Source organism: Ostrea edulis, chromosome 1 (assembly GCF_947568905.1).
Source record: "Ostrea edulis chromosome 1, xbOstEdul1.1, whole genome shotgun sequence".
NCBI lineage: Eukaryota > Metazoa > Mollusca > Bivalvia > Ostreida > Ostreidae > Ostrea > Ostrea edulis.
The window spans coordinates 79184911-79202809 of record NC_079164.1 but is presented as its reverse complement, the minus strand read 5'-3'; the positions used below and the strand labels follow the sequence as shown (position 1 = coordinate 79202809).

The 17899-nt window shown below is 38.2% G+C and overlaps 1 protein-coding gene across 5 annotated transcripts; it reads left to right on the top strand.

Moving 5' to 3' along the window:
* The first annotated feature begins 2155 nt into the window (after nt 1-2155).
* LOC125679593 (uncharacterized) lies at nt 2156-12585 on the top strand. Of its 5 annotated transcripts, none has more exons than XM_048918922.2 (8): nt 2156-2294; nt 2811-2854; nt 8278-8358; nt 8646-9935; nt 10040-10312; nt 10405-10538; nt 10642-11039; nt 11149-12585. In XM_048918922.2, coding segments are annotated over exons 3-8 (3054 nt in total). In that variant the 5' UTR covers nt 2156-2294; nt 2811-2854; nt 8278-8357; the 3' UTR covers nt 12107-12585. The 5 variants fall into 5 exon arrangements, with proteins under 5 accessions (XP_048774879.2, XP_048774862.2, XP_048774871.2 ...); XM_048918905.2 differs by having other exon boundaries at nt 2811-2912; XM_048918914.2 differs by lacking the exon at nt 2811-2854 and adding an exon at nt 2855-2912 and having other exon boundaries at nt 2163-2294.
* The last annotated feature ends 5314 nt before the right edge of the window (nt 12586-17899 follow it).

Here is a 17899-nt window from a genome sequence, read left to right as displayed (position 1 = left end):
TATTTTACAATATTTATAATAAAAAAAAAAAAGAGGAGTGATTTTTATATAGAAATATTGCGTACTACGGAAGCGTATTAGTGCCACGTTTTTTATTTTTATTTTTTAATTTTGACACTTTAATCTGTAAAATTTACACTTTAATCTGTAAAATTTACACTTTAATCTGTAAAATTTACACTTTAATCTGTAAATTTTACACTTTAATCAGTAAATTTTACACATTAATCTGTAAAATTCACACTTTAATCTGTAAATTTTACACTTTAATCTGTAAAATTTACACTTTAATCTGTAAATTTTACACATTAATCTGTAAAATTTACACTTTAATCTGTAAAATTTACACTTTAATCTGTAAATTTTACACATTAATCTGTAAAATTTACACTTTAATCTGTAAAATTTATACGATAATCAGACCGTGTTTTACATCATGGCCATTGCTTGTGTACTGTTAGGTAATGGACCAGGATAATTTAATTGGGGAGTATTTTAAACAGGGCATACATGTTATATAAAGGAAAAAAGGTTCCTTATTTTAATAGTTTTGGAACAGCTATTGATCATATCTCACACAAACAAGTGATAGGCAAATGACCTGTCAGACGAAGGTCATTCCTCGGGGTCATTTTGTAAAGGTTAAGGTCACTCAGCACATACTTATATATATATATTAAAACCCTTCATTCTAACAGCTGTTGATCATTGTGCAAGTCATGCGCCATATGAAGTATTTCATTGGTGAGATGCAATTCGGGGAGCATCCATTAGTTTTACTGATATTCCTGGGTTTTTTTTAATGGATACCTTACTTTCCTCGCTATATCAACAGTTTTATAGTATATTGCCCTCACGCACAAAAATTAATATTAAAAATCGCTTTTGTACGTAATCTGAACAAGTTAGATGAGTCGAGAGAGAGAGAGAGAGAGAGAGAGAGAGAGAGAGAGAGAGAGACCACACTAGATATTTTTCTCCGAACGGGGCAACCAAATGATGATGATGTTATATAGAAAAACGTAAATTTTACAGATTAAAGTGTAAATTTTACAGATTAAAGTGTAAAATTTACAGATTAAAGTGTAAATTTTACAGTTTAAAGTGTAAATTTTACAGTTTAAAGTGTAAATTTTACAGATTAAAGTGTCAAAATTAAAAAATAAAAATAAAAAACGTGGCACTAATACGCTTCCGTAGAATACACTTATACGTCAGATATCGTACTTTTGAGAAATCAGCTACTTGCAAAATGAAAGATGAAAATAACGAACAGCGATCAATTTCATAACAGCAAATTGCATTTTAAATAAAGTAGTGGATGATTACATGTATATCTAAACCCATTTTCATATAGCTAGCTTTTCTTCCTTGAAGTAGCTGGCCACTATTAACTGATTTTTCCACTTTCAAGTAGTTGGCTAGTGTAGTTAACCAACTACATGTACATGTATTCTCTTTTGAAATAGCCATTTATTAGTAGCTGGCTATGAAAATAACATCAGGTTGTGTCACAAATATGAATATACGAAATAAATAAACTAGTTTCTTTTATGTTGGATGTGAAAACAATGGAATCATAGGGTAATTTATAAACAAACTAAATGCGTACTCCATCGATACCATTATATAGTTTTTCGTTACAAAGACGCTACGTTAAGCTAAGAAATACTACATACCATTCTCTCCCCCTTCTCTGTATCTCCCTCCTTCTCTCTCTCCCTTTTGTTCTCTCTCTCTCTCTCTCTCTCTCCTTGTCTTTCATTATATGCTATATGGGTTATATTTCATGTTACATGTACATTTTCAAAACTAGAGACCGACAGTGCTGATACACTGTGCGACAGTAACTGCATCTATTCTCTCTCTCTCTCTCTCTCTCTCTCTCTCTCTCTCTCTCTCTCTCTCGTGCATCTTACTGCAATTCATGCAAACCCAAAAATAAATGGTCATGTAAATCCGTGTATCATTTCATGATAAGTCCACGTACAATTTATATGATACTGTACACTTGTTTATCTTAATACAATTAGATATATTGTGTATATACATGTACTTGTACTAGATGTATTCCGATGAGTTGTATCACTCAAGGGCAATAAAGAATTGAATTGAGTATTATAAAAGTCAGGATATGACTAATTACCTGCAAGTGTTTGGGATATGACTAACTACCTGTAAGTGTTTTGTTTAGCTAATATCATTATTGATTCTGCATAAATTTACGCCATTGTTGTAGTTAGCAGGTATACAAGGAAGGGTTCTGTGAACAGGACGGGGATCGACAGACGAAGGTAAGTTTTATTTTATTAACCATTCCCATTCTTTATACGTAGCTGATTTCTCGATCGATTGATTGACCTTTAGCAGTTCCTGTTTCGGCTTCACAGCGAAAAACCCACCTTATTTGATTGCAGGCAGCTCTATTTCGATATTTCATTATGTGTTGTAGGGGGTCAGATTGCATGTGATACATATGTTCTTGTATTTTTATTTTCGATTCATTCTGACCCCCACTAGCTTATTCTGTTTTATAACTCCGTCTTTTCAAAATAAATGATATATTTTCAATTCTCGTCACTGTCCTGTTTTCACTGCCTTTATCAAGTAACAAGCAAAGGCTACTTGGCAAGTCATATTAACTTTCATTGACATGCTTCGTCTGAAAACAATGCAACGTTCTGATTCGTATTGAGATGATTTTAAAAACAGTATGCCTGTTATTATGTTTTGTATTTTAGGAGTGATTTAAATTTCAAACCTTGGATATGTTCCAGAATTTTATAACCTTTTCTATATTTCCTTAACAGGAAGAAAAAGATAAAAACTTTAAAAGACCTTCAAAATTATTCAGGTATGAAATGTAGACGACATGGACGGAGAGCCTAGTCGTGAATTATGGCATATATTTGGTAGGTGAATTTATATATACAGTTGTATATTTTAGATGTACATGTCTTTAATTCACAATGTACATATCAAGATAAGTAATTTTAAATGAACATCCTTATGAAATATATCATAATCGTATGAAACATTAGACTGAATTATAGGTGTACTCGATATCAATGTCCTTAGAATTCAAGTAGTTCCCAATGGCGTTGCTTACGAAGTCTATATTTAGATTAAAGTGTTTATCGATTGTTATTCAAATGTTTTTAAAATGAATTTATTTTTATGAGATTTTTCCACATGTAATTATAGTTCAAAGGGAAAGAGTTCGTGCACCGTGATTTGAAACAAGCCAAATTAAACGATTTACACTAGGCTCTTTTTATGAATATTGAACCTGGTCGGACATCCCCATGGAAGAAATAAAGGAAATAAACTTTTTAAAATGAAATATTTATTCTTTGGCGAGGTGATGTGTCTTTCAATTCAATTAATCAAGGTTGTTCTCGGTTTTACATGGGAAAATGCAATACCCATGAACGACTAAACCTTTAAAAACTATGCAATTGCAAATGGATGAAATTTCCCTACATGCGACAGCTCTTTTACACCACGAAAAATGTACTTTCATTATTGCCAGCTAGCTGTAAATTTTCTACGTAAGTGCAGAGTAAACAAGAAGTAAGTGGTATAACATTAATGGCATGTGATCAGTTTGCATTGTTATGATTTCGTGTGAAGTACTCCAAATGGGTAGTATGAACACTTAAATTTAGGTAACTAAAGTACCTGGATAATTTTACCAACAAGTATATATTAATTGAACTTTAAACAAAATTAAGTATGAAATCTTTTGTGAATCAACATGAGACAAACGCCATTAATATAATAAAGTCCAACGGTTTGAAATTGAAATTCACAATCAACTTCAGCTGAAATATTTTGAGATGAAAACAAGATGAAAGTTACGGTTGTCTATATTTATATGGAAAAGTAGTGTAATGAAATTCCACTTTGTGTATACCTACGAGGGTTGTTCGATATGTAATGTGTATTGTACCACAGCGCGATAACGCTTTGCACGATTTCATGGATGATAATACTCCTGAATAGCTCTATTCAATACCTTTCCAACGGTATAAACACGAGTCTTCAGCTTCACAAAGTTTTAAACTTATAGTCATTTCACTGGAGTCAGTCGTTGACCACTGTTGTAAAAATGGTTGGGAAACAAGTTGAGAATATTGAAGAAATTAGAGCTTATATAAAAGTTCGCACAAAACTCGGTCATTCGGTAATGCAGATTTTTACTGAATTGGGGGAAGTTTATGGGTCTGATAAGGTATCTTCTGAGACAGTTCGTAGGTGGAGAAAGAAATTTCTGACTGGCACAGAGTCCGTCAAAGATGCAGCAAAACCTGGCCGAGCTGTGACTGTAATAGGCAAGGCAAATGTCTCAAAAGTCAGGGAAATAATTGAAAGTGATGGCAGATACACGATTCGTGATATTGCCGAAGCTATTTGCATATCACCATTGCGGGCGCATTTAATTTTGAAGCGTATTTTGAAAGTACGAAAGATTTCTGCCAGATGGATACCGCATATATTGACAGATGATTAAAAACGGGTACGAGTACAAACCGCTAAGCAATTGCTCAAAGTGTTTCCCAAATTCAATCAAAGACAATTTGCAAACATTGTTACTGGTGACGAAACATGTATTCACTATTTCGAACCAGTAAGAATAATTGGAAACAAAATATGGCTAACTAAACACGGTAGAAAGCCTGTAGTTGCTAAAAGAACCATAAGCACAAAGAAGGTTCTTTATTGCATATTCTTCTCATGTGATGGTATAGCAATACAAATTCCGGTGCCAAAGGCCAAAAGTGTTACAGATCGGTATTACCGAAATATTATACTAAAAAAGCTCCAGAAATATTATCATAAACGATGCCCTGTGTCAGCATTTAGGCATATTCGTCTACTTAATGACAATGCTTCATCACATACATCTGAGCTTGTGAAGCAATTTTTAAAGTCGGAGGTTATCGTCTTGCCACACCCACCACACTCTCCAGATCTAGCCCCATGCGACTTTTTCCGTTTTCCAAAACTTAAAAATGTTGTTATTTGGTCGTCGTTACAAGTCCCGACAAGCCCTTGGCTCAGCCATCAGTCAGTGCCTCAGAGGTCTACCTAAATCAGCGTACCGTGATGCATTTCTGAAATGTATTCAGAGATTGAAATTATGTATTTCAAACCGCGGATAATATTTTGAAGGGATATAATGTTCATTTCACTATTTGAGTCGAATGCTTTTGAGATATCGTACAATCCACATTACATATCGAACAGCCCTCGTATATCACTGGTACCTACACACACGCAGAAACAGAGGAGCTGTAACCCCCTCCTCCCGACTTTTGTTTTCACAACGTTCATGTATTTATGTTGTTCTATGACTACTTTGTTGGTAGAGATCATTCTTGTCTCCCCTCTCTAGCTGGTCTGACATTCCTCCTACACTTACTCTGTTTCGATAGTTTCCCGAAACATATCAAGCTGGTCTTCTCTGAACTTTCGTAGCCATAATCAAGTTGCCAAGAATGGCTTCACGATTGGTATGAAACACGTAAGACACCATTTGACTCAATGATAGGTTGTATTGGCAAACTAGATCGTTATAACAACCATAGAATATGCGAAATGCTGACTTTAAACGCGACTATTGAAACCCATGTAACATCAACTTGTTTGTCAGTAGCCTGTCTCAATTTAAAAACTGATCATAAACAGAACAAGCTTTTGTGTATCGAATTATTTGAGATATATAAACACCAAATGCAGGTGATAATGGAATATTGCTACATAAATATGGGAAGTTGATGATGGAGAAGCTGAAATAATCCCGTTTGTCATAAAGTTGAGTTGTTAGTTTACCGTTAATATCTATTTTCAATAAAATATCAAAGTACGAGGCAGATGTGGTTTACTCTATGGTATCTATAATTTCGAGTTAATTAAAGGCCACAGCAAGAAATTTTTCTTCTCATGTAGAAGCTTTTAAAGAAATTCTGCTTAATAAGAATATAAAAACATGTCAGCTAACAAAGGAGCACAATTCGTGCCCATGATAATTCCACCAGAATGTTGGAAGACATGATCACCAAAGACTATGAAGATCTTGTCAATGAGGAACTGGAGGATATTTTTTATGTCAACTTAAGAGTACTTGTGTGTGGAGTTTAACAAAGTAAATTTTTAGATGATTAATCACTAGATATGAATATTTCCTTTTTCCATTTTTGTTGAAGAAGCAACTGTCTATATGTCAAAAATTCTAGTCTTGGGGAATGGTCGTGTATTGTGTTGAAAGGTTTTACGTTTTGATGTTGATTTCAGAAAAGTTTCAAATTTACTAAAACTTCTTTAGATTTTTTTAGAATCCACATTTTATTTACACCATTTTTGGCATACGTTGTGGTACAGTACGTTTGAAGTTTCTTCCTCACACTTGTTGATAGTTTTGTTTGTAAGGGTTTTTGTGGATTTTAGGAATCCAGTATAGTAACTCATATCCATCCATTCCATTGACTGGGATATTGAATGTGTCTAAAACTGAAGCATGGTTTTAAATAATTTCATCTTTAAAAACATTATTCATATAGGCTACACACACAAGTGCAATTACGCAAATATGGAAGCATACTGATCTGTTAAACATAATCAATGAATATATTCAGTAAGTCATTCGTGTAATGAAGATTCAAAACAAAAATACTAGTAAGTGCATTCACTGTTACTAACACCTTGTAAGTATTGATATTACAGTGTATTTCGGGTTTGTCGATAGATTATCAAGTATGCTATACTTTACCTCTAGTGTAAGTAAATATGACGTGAAGTTCAGAATATAGATTTTGTTTTATCTTGCAACATTATCACCTTGGATTTTGACTGAATTATGTTTAAATAGTAATTATAAGGTATTTTGACCCATCCACTATTCAATTCTTTATTGCACATGACATACATCTTACAGCACATCTTAATGTTAGTTAAAACTCAGTTCAAAACAACAAAATTTAAAACTATATTTGTACAGAGGCGATTGATAAAGATCATGATAATTATCCATTTTCGGAGAATGACAATATAAGTAAAATGTTTACATGTATATGCATGTATTATATATAGATTGATTGATTGTATCTTGCTTAACGTCCTTCTCGAGAATTTTTCACTCATATGTAGACGTCACCAAGACCGGAGAAGGGCTTCAAATTTAGGCCTATGCTCGGTGCTTACGGCCATTGAGCAGGGAGGGATCTTTAGCGTGCCACACCTACTGTGGCACGGGACAATCATCTCTAAAGACCCGTGACATTCACACCTGATGCCGAGCGCTTGGCGATGGAACTGTCACTACCTGTTTTAAAGACTTTGGTATGTCGCGGACAGGATTCGAACCCCGACCCTTTGAGTGCGGGACGAACGCTCTAGCTGTAGACCATCGCGGCAGTCTATTAAAAATAGAATCGTTTCTTAGCACAAGGGTTTTGAATATAAATTTTCTTAAATTACATAGTTCTTTTACATTATTGACACTTTATAACTATACTAATTTTACACCAATAATACCTTATCAGCAGTTTTAATCGAATTTCAACATAATAATAATAATAATATAATAATATTTATTGATATAGCGCCCTATATGACTATAAATAACCACTCTAAAGCGCTCTACACAATAAAATGATACAGCATGTTATAAACGTAGTAAAAGGAAATTATAATAGCATTAAGACAGATAATATCAAAACAATGCTAGAAAAACATCAATAATTTCTAAAATCTAAAACGTGGTATGCATGAAAAAAGTTCCACGCCGTACAATCAAATGATATAAAATACAATAGTTGAAATAAATATACAATTATACACTTGAAAAAGTCATGTTAAAATAATGGTAAAGAAACCATAAAGATTTAACCACCTATAATACTAATAATTTGCAAGTCTAAAAAGATGTGTTTTTAAATGTTTTTTAAAAGTGTTCAAATTCTGACAACGGCGGAGGGTATCAGGGATAATTACATTCATGTTTCACGACCTACTTTCAGTTCATTCTGTTTTGTACACATAATGACTATTATCTGTCTATCTGACCTCGTACTGATAAGAATGTCTGATTGTTTGATATGGGCTTTTCAAATCTAACATGGCGTTCAACGTGATTTCGGACTGAACGTTCTAAATTGATTTTACCTGGCTGTCGACCAAAATGTGTATTGTGATCATGCTGACCAATGTGACTTTACAATTTTGACATTGTGAGGAGACTGCATATCCATATTTATCTTTACTAACATGTTACAGATGTTCCTGGAAATGAATAAGAGACGGGTCCAATCCTTAGAACACCACTTCCACATAGAGGACATCTGAGAACAATAGCAAGTACGTCTAATGAAAGGGAGAGCTGAAAATAATAGTGTTTATTTGAGGTGGATTAAAATCACCTGAGATATTCACTGAAGTTAATACGAGATTGAATATACTTTACTTTGTTATCAACTCTCTCTCTCTCTCTCTCTCTCTCTCTCTCTCTCTCTCTCTCTCTATATATATATATATATATATATATATATATATAAATTGAATATAAAATTATTGTTTTTAAATAAACTTTTTTTTACTATTAGAAATAAGCTAATAGCTATTGATATTTCTATTTTGATATTCAGTGGCTGAAAGTAATTCCTTTGTGAAAACAAAACTTTACGAAAAATGCAAATCCCACCTAGCTGAAAAGGGGATGGTGATTATAATCGGTGACATGGGTACTGGAAAGTCAACTTATGCCAAAAAACTGTTTGAAGAACACAATACAAAAATGAAACAAAGAGACTGCTTTGAAGTGACAAGTCCTGAAGAAATAGAGTTCATGAGAAGTACGAGAGCTCTATATTTTGACAACATATTTGGGCAACATGTAGAAAGTGTGAAGATGACAACGGCATGGCTTCAATGGATGCCAAAATTAGTAGAAATGAAAAGGAGGGTGCCCCTGATACTAACATCAAGGAGCGATATATATCATAGATGCAAACACCGCAAAGGATTTGGTTTTTTGGATGAATTTGTGGTCGAATTGTCTGATAAAAAATTAGATTTCAGTGAAGAGGAAAACATTGCACGCGCTATGAGGTTGACATCGCCCCTCATATTCCACCCGAGTGATCTAGGTCCTTTGCAACAATGCGAAATTAGAGCTGCAAGGATTCCTTGGTTACAAGAGAAGAAGGCTGCTGCTGTTTCAACGACATTGCTGGATGAATACTTTGAGGATTTGAAGAAAAACAATCCAATTCAATATGTCTCCCTACTTCTTACTCTTGTGAACAACAACAAATTTAGAGAAGAATACTTGGAAAAACAAACTACAGTTAAAATTCTAAAGATCGCTGGACAAGGTATTGGAAAAAGGTCAATCATAGAGATAAAAGAGGCCTTGCGATACCTTTCAGCTTCAATGTTGATGCTGCAAGACAATGAATACTCATTTGCCAACAATATTTTATTTCATATTGCAAGCAAATACTTCATGAGGCAACATCCAGATATATTCGTCACTTGTTCTTCTATTGAGTGGTTGGAAATATTGTCGCCACTGTTTGATACGGTGAATGAGGTTCACAGTCAAACTCTTAGCCAGAAATTAGCAGGACAAATTGAGAATTTGATACTGCATAAGTCGTTTTGTCTGTTAAAGAATGAGCGAACTTTGCGTGAATTTCTCGCCATAATTTCAAGGGACGAGAAACTGGATTTGTTTTTTGATTCTGACTTTTTCTGGTACATATGCTGGTGTGACAGCTTTCTGATAATTGAAATGCTTCTTCGGAAAATGTCTGGAAGAAAAGAAGTGGTGAAAAATGCACTTGAGTATTGTTCAGATCATTTCAAATCGGCTTTACAAAGATACATAGATAGAGATCATTCCGAGGAAATTTTGAGTCCTACAATTATCAGGCGTAAGTTTTTATTTTACACAATATATACTAACATACTGATTATTCTCTCAATTACATTCGTTACATGTATTTATGTTTGACTCCAAATATTCATTTAATTGTAGAACACCCGTATGAAATAGCAATTCGAAGAGTCACGTGCAAAAGTGAAGACTTTCCACGCTTTTGTTATCACTACGAACTGATGCTAGAATTAGAAGAAAGTTTAACGCATGTAATTTCACAATATAGTCAGTTGCAGTGTTCAGATTTTGTTCCGTGGAGCCAAACCAAAGGGACCCCCATTATCTATATAGCAGGGAGAAATCTAACAGAAACCAAACTTTCCTTCATTTCAAAACATGAGCGTCCGCAAGAAAATGTTTTGCGACATCAAGGTACTAGAATTTGTAATAGTTTGTGTCTTTTTTCAACATATATGCCAAATAGGAGTTCATAGTAATTGATATGACATGTTTTCATTCTGCAGATAACAAAACTATCTATGAAAGGGAGAAACGCCAGCATGACTTTGCTGATTTCAAGGAAAGATTTCCATCTTGTTTTATCTATTTCTGTGATGAACAGGATACTGTGGAAACTGTTTCTGAATCGATCAAGATGGTATGATATATGCATGTAAATTAGTTGTCGAAGTTGTAAAATTGTGTTTGAGTATATATTGGAGATTAATCAACGAATCAAGTCCTTCTTCTTTCACTTGAAGGTGACAGATCGCTTTGTTGACTCAGAATATTCCCCCATCGGTCCGTTTACACTTATCGCCCTGACGTCAGAGGGAGGAAAATGGACAACCGAAGCTCTTAACACAGATTGCTTAGCGAAAGCGCACGTAGTTACCGTCTCAGATATCCATACCTTACGGAAACACGTTACATCTGCACTGGAAATGATGATGCTTGAATACATAAGCTTAGTTCGAAAAATGATATCTCCTATGATGTCTTCAGGTTTTGATGACATTAGCATGCTTCAAACCGAAACAGAGGCCATTTCAAATCGAATCTACAAAGCATCGTCATTGCCTTCATGTATTGTCACATCACAAACGCCAACAGTCCTGTCAATGTCCATAACTGAAGAATGCCAGGAAGTTCTTGACAGGTAACACAAAACTATTTTTCTTTCTCTCACTCTTGTTCATGTTTTTAATTCAATTCCTTCCTTACTTGCAATACATATGCTAAGACATCGCAATTATATTTCAACACAGGAACCCTGATAAGGTCTACGCATATGGATTCCGTCCGGGAACGTTCTACGTTCAAGTCAGTGACCAACTATCCGAAGATCAGTATCAGCAATTTCAAGAAGACTTCCGTAAAGCCAAAAGAAATTCTGAATTTTTATGGGAAACAGCATTTGAAAAAATTAATTGTATCAATATAAACCGTTATCTGTGTCCAGGGAGTGAATTGTATCCTGATAAGGACGATGCCAACAGCTATGGAACTCTGGGTGGATTCGCTGAATTAAGCGGTGATTGTAAACGCACAGTAGCACTGACATGCTCGCATGTTATAAAAAGTAAATCAAACGTCCATGCAAAATGTGGTAGCGAACTGGTTTGCATTGGAAATTGTTTCTTGGTGTATGAGTACGCCTCTGATTCCGCAGATTTCGCTTTGATTAAAGTTAATGACGATGTCGTTGAAAGATGCCAGAAACTTCTAGTGGATCATAAAGATAAACCGAGGAGTGCTCGGGTGTACGTATGGAAATCTAAAGACACGGTTCCCACAGTAGTGTACAAGAAAGGGGCGAAGACCAACATCACGAAAGGATTCATTGTGGAATCAACAAAATACCGTGATGTACTAGGTGATACGAGGATGAACTGTGTATATTTAGTTAGAGGTTATCAACAAAAGGGAGTATTGATTCCCTTTGGTGATAAAGGGGACAGCGGTTCACTTGTCTTTCAGAACGACTTCAGTGTGGATCAGCATGCAGTAGAAGTAATCGCTATACTCATTGGGGACTTTGAAGTCAAAATGGAAGATTCAACGACCAGCGAATCAAATTCGAACAGTAAGAGACCCACATCGGGACTGAAGATGTGTACAAGCATGGAATTCGTTTGTGAACAACTTAACAAGAGTGAAAAGCAACTCCGATTCTATAAAACAGACGATGTAAAGCTAAATAGCGTCGAAGAACAAACGCCGTAAAATCCTGTCTCTTTTATTTATAAAGACGATCTGGTCGTACACAGAAATCCACCATTTCGTGATTGTTCACTATGAAATATTTTATTCATTGCGTGGACTCTGAGGTTCACACAGAAAATATATAAGGGAGCTGAGGTTAAACCGAATGCTATGAAAAAGAGCGTATACACAACTTCAACGGAACCAATCGGAACATCGCCGGGCGTTTTCCGTAAGTCGAGAAAAAAAACCCGGTTTTTCTTCTCGAGTTGACGAGAAAAACCGAGCGATAACGCGACCTTTATTTATAGATTGGAACCTAACAGTGTAGCACGTGACCAGACACGTAATGGGGATCAGCTTGCACATGCACAAGTATATATAATACGCGAGTCAGCAATGTTTCATAAACAATTGTCAAGAGGATTCAATAAAATGTGCTTTATGTTTTGTGAAAAACACTTTTAGTGTTATTAAAAATAAACCTTAATGATATGGAGTTTAATTTATTCATTATTTATACAGTCAGCAACTCTCGTCAAAGGAAGTAAAATATTGGCGTTCTTATCTTAAAATTTAGATCGTTTATGAAGTTGAACTGAACTATTCAAACAAAAAATGACCTTCAAGCTTGTAAACATCAATTCAAGACCGCTGAACATAAAGTGGCAAGAAATGAAATAAACAGCAACTCGTGATCCGCCTTTCCTTGTGAACTCGAGGCCTGGTTCCTCGGATCCCCCTTTCCACTCCCCAAGACGATCAAACTCCAGCCCAACATCTGGGCTGCTACCATGATCCATGTAATCCCTGTCCTCGACGAATAAGGTGGGTGAACGCCCTGGCACTCTAAATAAAACGCACATGCGTGCGTTTCCTCCGGTGCCCTCGTCTCACGTCGGAACGTCTCCTCTCTCTGTCAGGAATGTCTCGTTCCTGGGATGTGTGACTGTCTACCTCTGCGCCACTAAGGGACAATACACCAACTGTCTTTCTGGGGGCGCAATAGATGACTCCTGGCGACGTGAGGGCTTCTTCTGACTAGTAGGCGCTCAGTAGCTGCCAGACCTATCAGTGTCTCCAGACGATGACTGAGAACCACTCTTTGTCTTCGGGGCTCCAGAGTGGCGATGTAGCTGATGGTCATTCTTAGTGGAAGGAGTTGGCGGTTCCTTGTGATCATCCTGACCTCTGATACCTGGGCACTCCTACAGATATGTCCGGTTTTGCCGCACTTTAAACAAGTCAGGGGAGCCGATGAAGGACCCTGGGACTGATTACTATCCATAAAAGCGACATCGATGCGTTGCATTTGTTCAGTAGCTCTCGGAAAATGCTCCTGGAGTCTAGGCCTGGAAAAGGGCTCCTTGATCCTGCCCCCCCCACCCACCCACCTTGGCGTACTTTCGGATTCAGGGAGCAACTCCGGTGATAATGCTGAAAATACTGCATCCGGCGTCTATCAGCTGTTTTGGGCTGTCCTTCTAGAGCATAGAGCCCTGCATCACGGTCCTCTGTCCCATAACATAGCCGCATCACTGCTTGGGGATGAACGTCAGCTAGAGTTTGGAATGCACGGGTTGTCAACGTGAGTATGCGCTCCGCCCAGTCTCAAAGGCTCACTGCTTGACTGGGTGGCCGACTGAAAGTTTAGCTGGTAGGTAATGTCCGGCGCTGAGGACCCAAACCTCTTGTTAAACTTCCACAGGATGTCTCTGAAACTGAAATTGGGTGAGGTCACCAGTAGTGGAGTGTAATAGTCACTGGTGCTCCCTCAAGAGAAAAACAGAAGTGATCATGTTGCTCGTCTTCCGTCCACCGTTGACTGCGGGCCATTCTCACAAACTTAAAGAATGATTTCCAAATGGCCTTGTCGTCATAACACGGATCCTTGTATCTAGCCTTACTACGGGTCTGAAGGACAAAGGCGTTTGCTGATGGCGTTGTCTGCGTGGGGTGAATTGGGGCTGCTGGGGCATACGGGTAGGGGCAGCTGCTGCCCGAGGGATCACCTCGGGCGCCGCTGCTCTCTGGGCCGGAAGAAATCCCTGCATCCTCTCCCCAATCCATTCCAGATTGGGCAGGCTGGGCGTAGTGAGGCAATCGCTGGTGACATATGGAGTCCGCCATAGCACTTGGTTAGGGCCGTTCAAACCAATGGTCCACCATACATTTGAGTCGGGGCGCTGTTGATATCAATGGTTCACCATACATCTGAGCGGTGGGGTGAGGGGGCGGTTGACATCAATGACCCACCATACCTCTAAGTCGGGGCGCTTTGGGTGAGGCTCCCGGTACCCAGCATTGTGGATGCAGTGTCCAAGGGTCCTAAATGGGCATTGGTACTTGGCTGCTGAACAGGTGCACTGTTGATCTAGCTACATCCAAAGTCGTGTGCCCTGACGGCTGTGTCTGCTCCTCAGGGAATTCATGATAGGGCGGCTTAGCGTTTTGCGCAATGGGCGTCCCCAGGGGTGGGGATTGTACCGAATCCTTCATGGGAGTGGTCCAGTCGCGGTTGACAGAGCGCTGGACTCCATCGTCCCCGTACATGGATGTCGCAGCATCAAACAATTGAATTTAGCTTTATTCCCTAAACTCCGAGAGGGATCAGTGTGTAAACCCAACTTATGAACATCAACCCCTGAACCATAGACAGGTGATGTCTCACTTTGGGAGATGGAGGGTAGGGCGTGGGTATGGGGTATAACCTCTGCTCAGCGGCCCCTCCAGGGCACTGGGCCTGGGAGTGTACTCCAAGCTCACCCCTAATCTTCCCCCAACCACTTGGGGTCTCACTTTCAACCGGAAACCCCGAAGAAACACAAGTAGATAGATAATCGTCATCCCTAGTAGGTAGTACATATGTAACATTGAAACCGCGCCCAATTATGGGCAGCACTCATATGAAGACGTTGGGGTGCAAGAACATTACAATTCCCTAACTCAGGTTCCATGCTAACTGAGGGAGCAGGCTCCCCAGTCCTACTGGAAGGTCTCCCCCAAAGCCTCAGGAACATTACTCCCACCCCTCATAGGTGATAGGGGTATCTAGGTCAATGACCTCCAAGTAGGCATTCCGATATACTCCCTCTGTGGCACAACCCTACCTGATTCAAGAGGCGAACTACCCTAGCGAGTCCACAAAAACTCGCGACTCATCCACCGCCCCGCCCTGTGACATAACCACTAACTCATTGAAACGAACCTCCGTTCTAGACCTAACAGCATATCCCTCACCCAGGGTCTTGGATGCATAGCAGTAAAGGGCGCTTTCAGAGCAGCCTCAGGCCTACACTCTGGCATAAGGGTATCTGTATAGATAAATGGACTGCTCGCCTGCACCACGCTCCGGTCTAAGGCGGTAAACCCCGCTTCCCCATCTCAATACCCATGGGGTGACTCCCCTCCCCTCCAAGGGTTGTCGGATTATCCTGGGTAAGGGTAGTGCCGAGACCAAGAGCAGAAACTGTCTCGCTAAAGGACCAATCCATAATGCACAAATACACAAGTATGCAAAATCAATGAGCAAAATCACAGATCAAAATCCTATTGATTGTAAATTGATTGCTAACTGCAAATAGAACAAGAGATGTTTGTAAAACGTATGCTCCCCATGGTGCAAAATTGAAAAGGGTTATACACATGCATCATTTAATTGATAGTAGTATCACCAATTCAAAATATTGAGCAGACAATATCTTCTTATGTCAGGAGTGGACTGACCATATGACATAAAAATCAATAGGGGTCATCTCCTTATGCTGTACCAGCTTTGGTGTCAATCAAGCAAATAATTCTCAAAAAATAGGAGACAATATATTGCTATGTCCAGTTTAACCCTTACCCGTAGACCATGTGACCTCAAAATCAATATAGGTCATGTATCAATGTACTAAGTTTGATGTCTGACAAGCAAAGGATTCTCAAGATATTGAGTAGACAGTATATTCCTATGTCCAGTTTGACCTTTGACCATGTGACATCAAAATTAAAGAGGGGTCATCTTGTCCTGAAGATGTACCAGTGCACAAAGTTTGATGTCTGTCAAGCAAAGGGTTCTCTAAACATTGAGTGGTCAGTAAATTCCTATGTCCAGTTTGACCCTTGATCATGTGACCTCAAAATCAATAAGAGTCATCTTCTCCATAGGATGTACCAGTGTACCAAGTCCGATGTCTGTCAAGCAAAGGGTTCTCTAGACATTGAGTGGTCAGTATATGTCTATGTCTAGTTTGACCCTTGACCATGTGACCACAAAATCAATAGGAGTCATCTACTCTTTGAGATATACCAGTGTAATAAGTCTGTCAAGCAAAGGGTTCTCAAGATATTGAGATGACATTGTCTTCCTATGTCCAAAGTAGATTGACCCTTGACCTTTTGACGTGAAAAACAATAGGGGTCCTCTTCTACTAATAACCAACCCACATATGAAATATCATTACGATCAAGTAAATGGTTCTCAAGATATTGAGCGGACATGTGGTGTACCAACCGACCAACAGGTGCAAAGCAATATGCTCCTCTTCTTTGAAAGGGGGCATAAAAATCAGATCAACTAAACTGATGCCGAGCACCTGGTGCTATAGTAGACCAAAATGGCGGACTATCTACGACTCGAACCCTCAAAAACATTTTGACAGGTCGCCGCCAAATCATCAGGCCTCGAGTTGGGCGCCAATGTAGTTTTTATCCAGAATATAAATGTACAAGATCAGGTTCTTCTCCTGAAGGAGGCTCACCTCTGGTCTCTGTAGACTATCGGAACTCTGCTATTGCTGCAATCCGTCCGCACTGCTTCAGGTATCGCATCTATCTGTCACGTGTAGCCAGGCCGTGCGTAAAACCCCCGAGCACGGCCTACGTCATTCCAGAACAACTCTCCCCTATCTACTACAGAAAAAAAATCTTTAGATAAGCAATTTGTTTACTGTTGTCGTACCTCTTTTGGGTCATCTGTCAATATACGAGGGCTGTTCGATATGTAATGTGTATTGTACCACAGCTCGATGACGCTTTGTACGATTTCGTGGATGATGATACTCGTGAATAGCTCTATTCAATGCCTTTCCAACGGTATATACACGAGCCTTCAGCTCCACATAGTTTTAAACTTATAGTCATTTCAATAGAACCAGTCGTTGATCACTGTTGTAAAAATGGTTGGGAAATGGGTTCTGAATATTGAAGAAATTAGAGCTTATATAAATGGGTTCAGAATATTGAAGAAATTAGAGCTTATATAAAAGTTCGCACAAAACTCGGTCATTCGGTAATGCAGATTTTTGTTGAATTGGGGAAGTTTATGGGTCTGATAACATGTCTTATGAGACAGTTCGTAGGTGGAGAAAGAAATTTCTGACTGGTACAGAGTCCGTCAAAGATGCAGCAAAATCTGGCTGACCTGTGACTGTAACAGGCAATGCAAAAGTCAGGGAAATAATTGAAAGTGATGGCAGATACACGATTCGTGATATTGCTAAAGCTGTTGACATATCACTATCGCGGGTGCATTTAATTTTGAAGCGTATTTTGAAAGTACGAAAGATTTCTGCCAGATGGATACCGCATACGAGGACTCGTATATTACTTTTCATGGATACGCAATGTTAAATCAATACTGCTTTGTTTCCATGTTTGTGAGAAAATAAACCTGACGTCAACTTGCATGGTGCGCTATAATGCAGTTTGTTTTCCTATTATAATTCTTATTATGTAGGTACAAAGTGTAGTGAAGTATGGATTCGTTATTTATAGTCCATATTTGTTGTAATGTTTGCGCTTGTCAATGCGTATGTCAATAACTTTAGG

What these genes read in the sequence shown, in the direction of transcription:
- LOC125679593 (XM_048918922.2), top strand. An exon ending in GAGTCCTACAATTATCAGGC is followed by an intron (nt 9,936 to 10,039) that starts GTAAGTTTTTAT and finishes ATTTAATTGTAG; the next exon opens with AACACCCGTATGAAATAGCA. An exon ending in TTTCTGAATCGATCAAGATG is followed by an intron (nt 10,539 to 10,641) that starts GTATGATATATG and finishes TTTCACTTGAAG; the next exon opens with GTGACAGATCGCTTTGTTGA.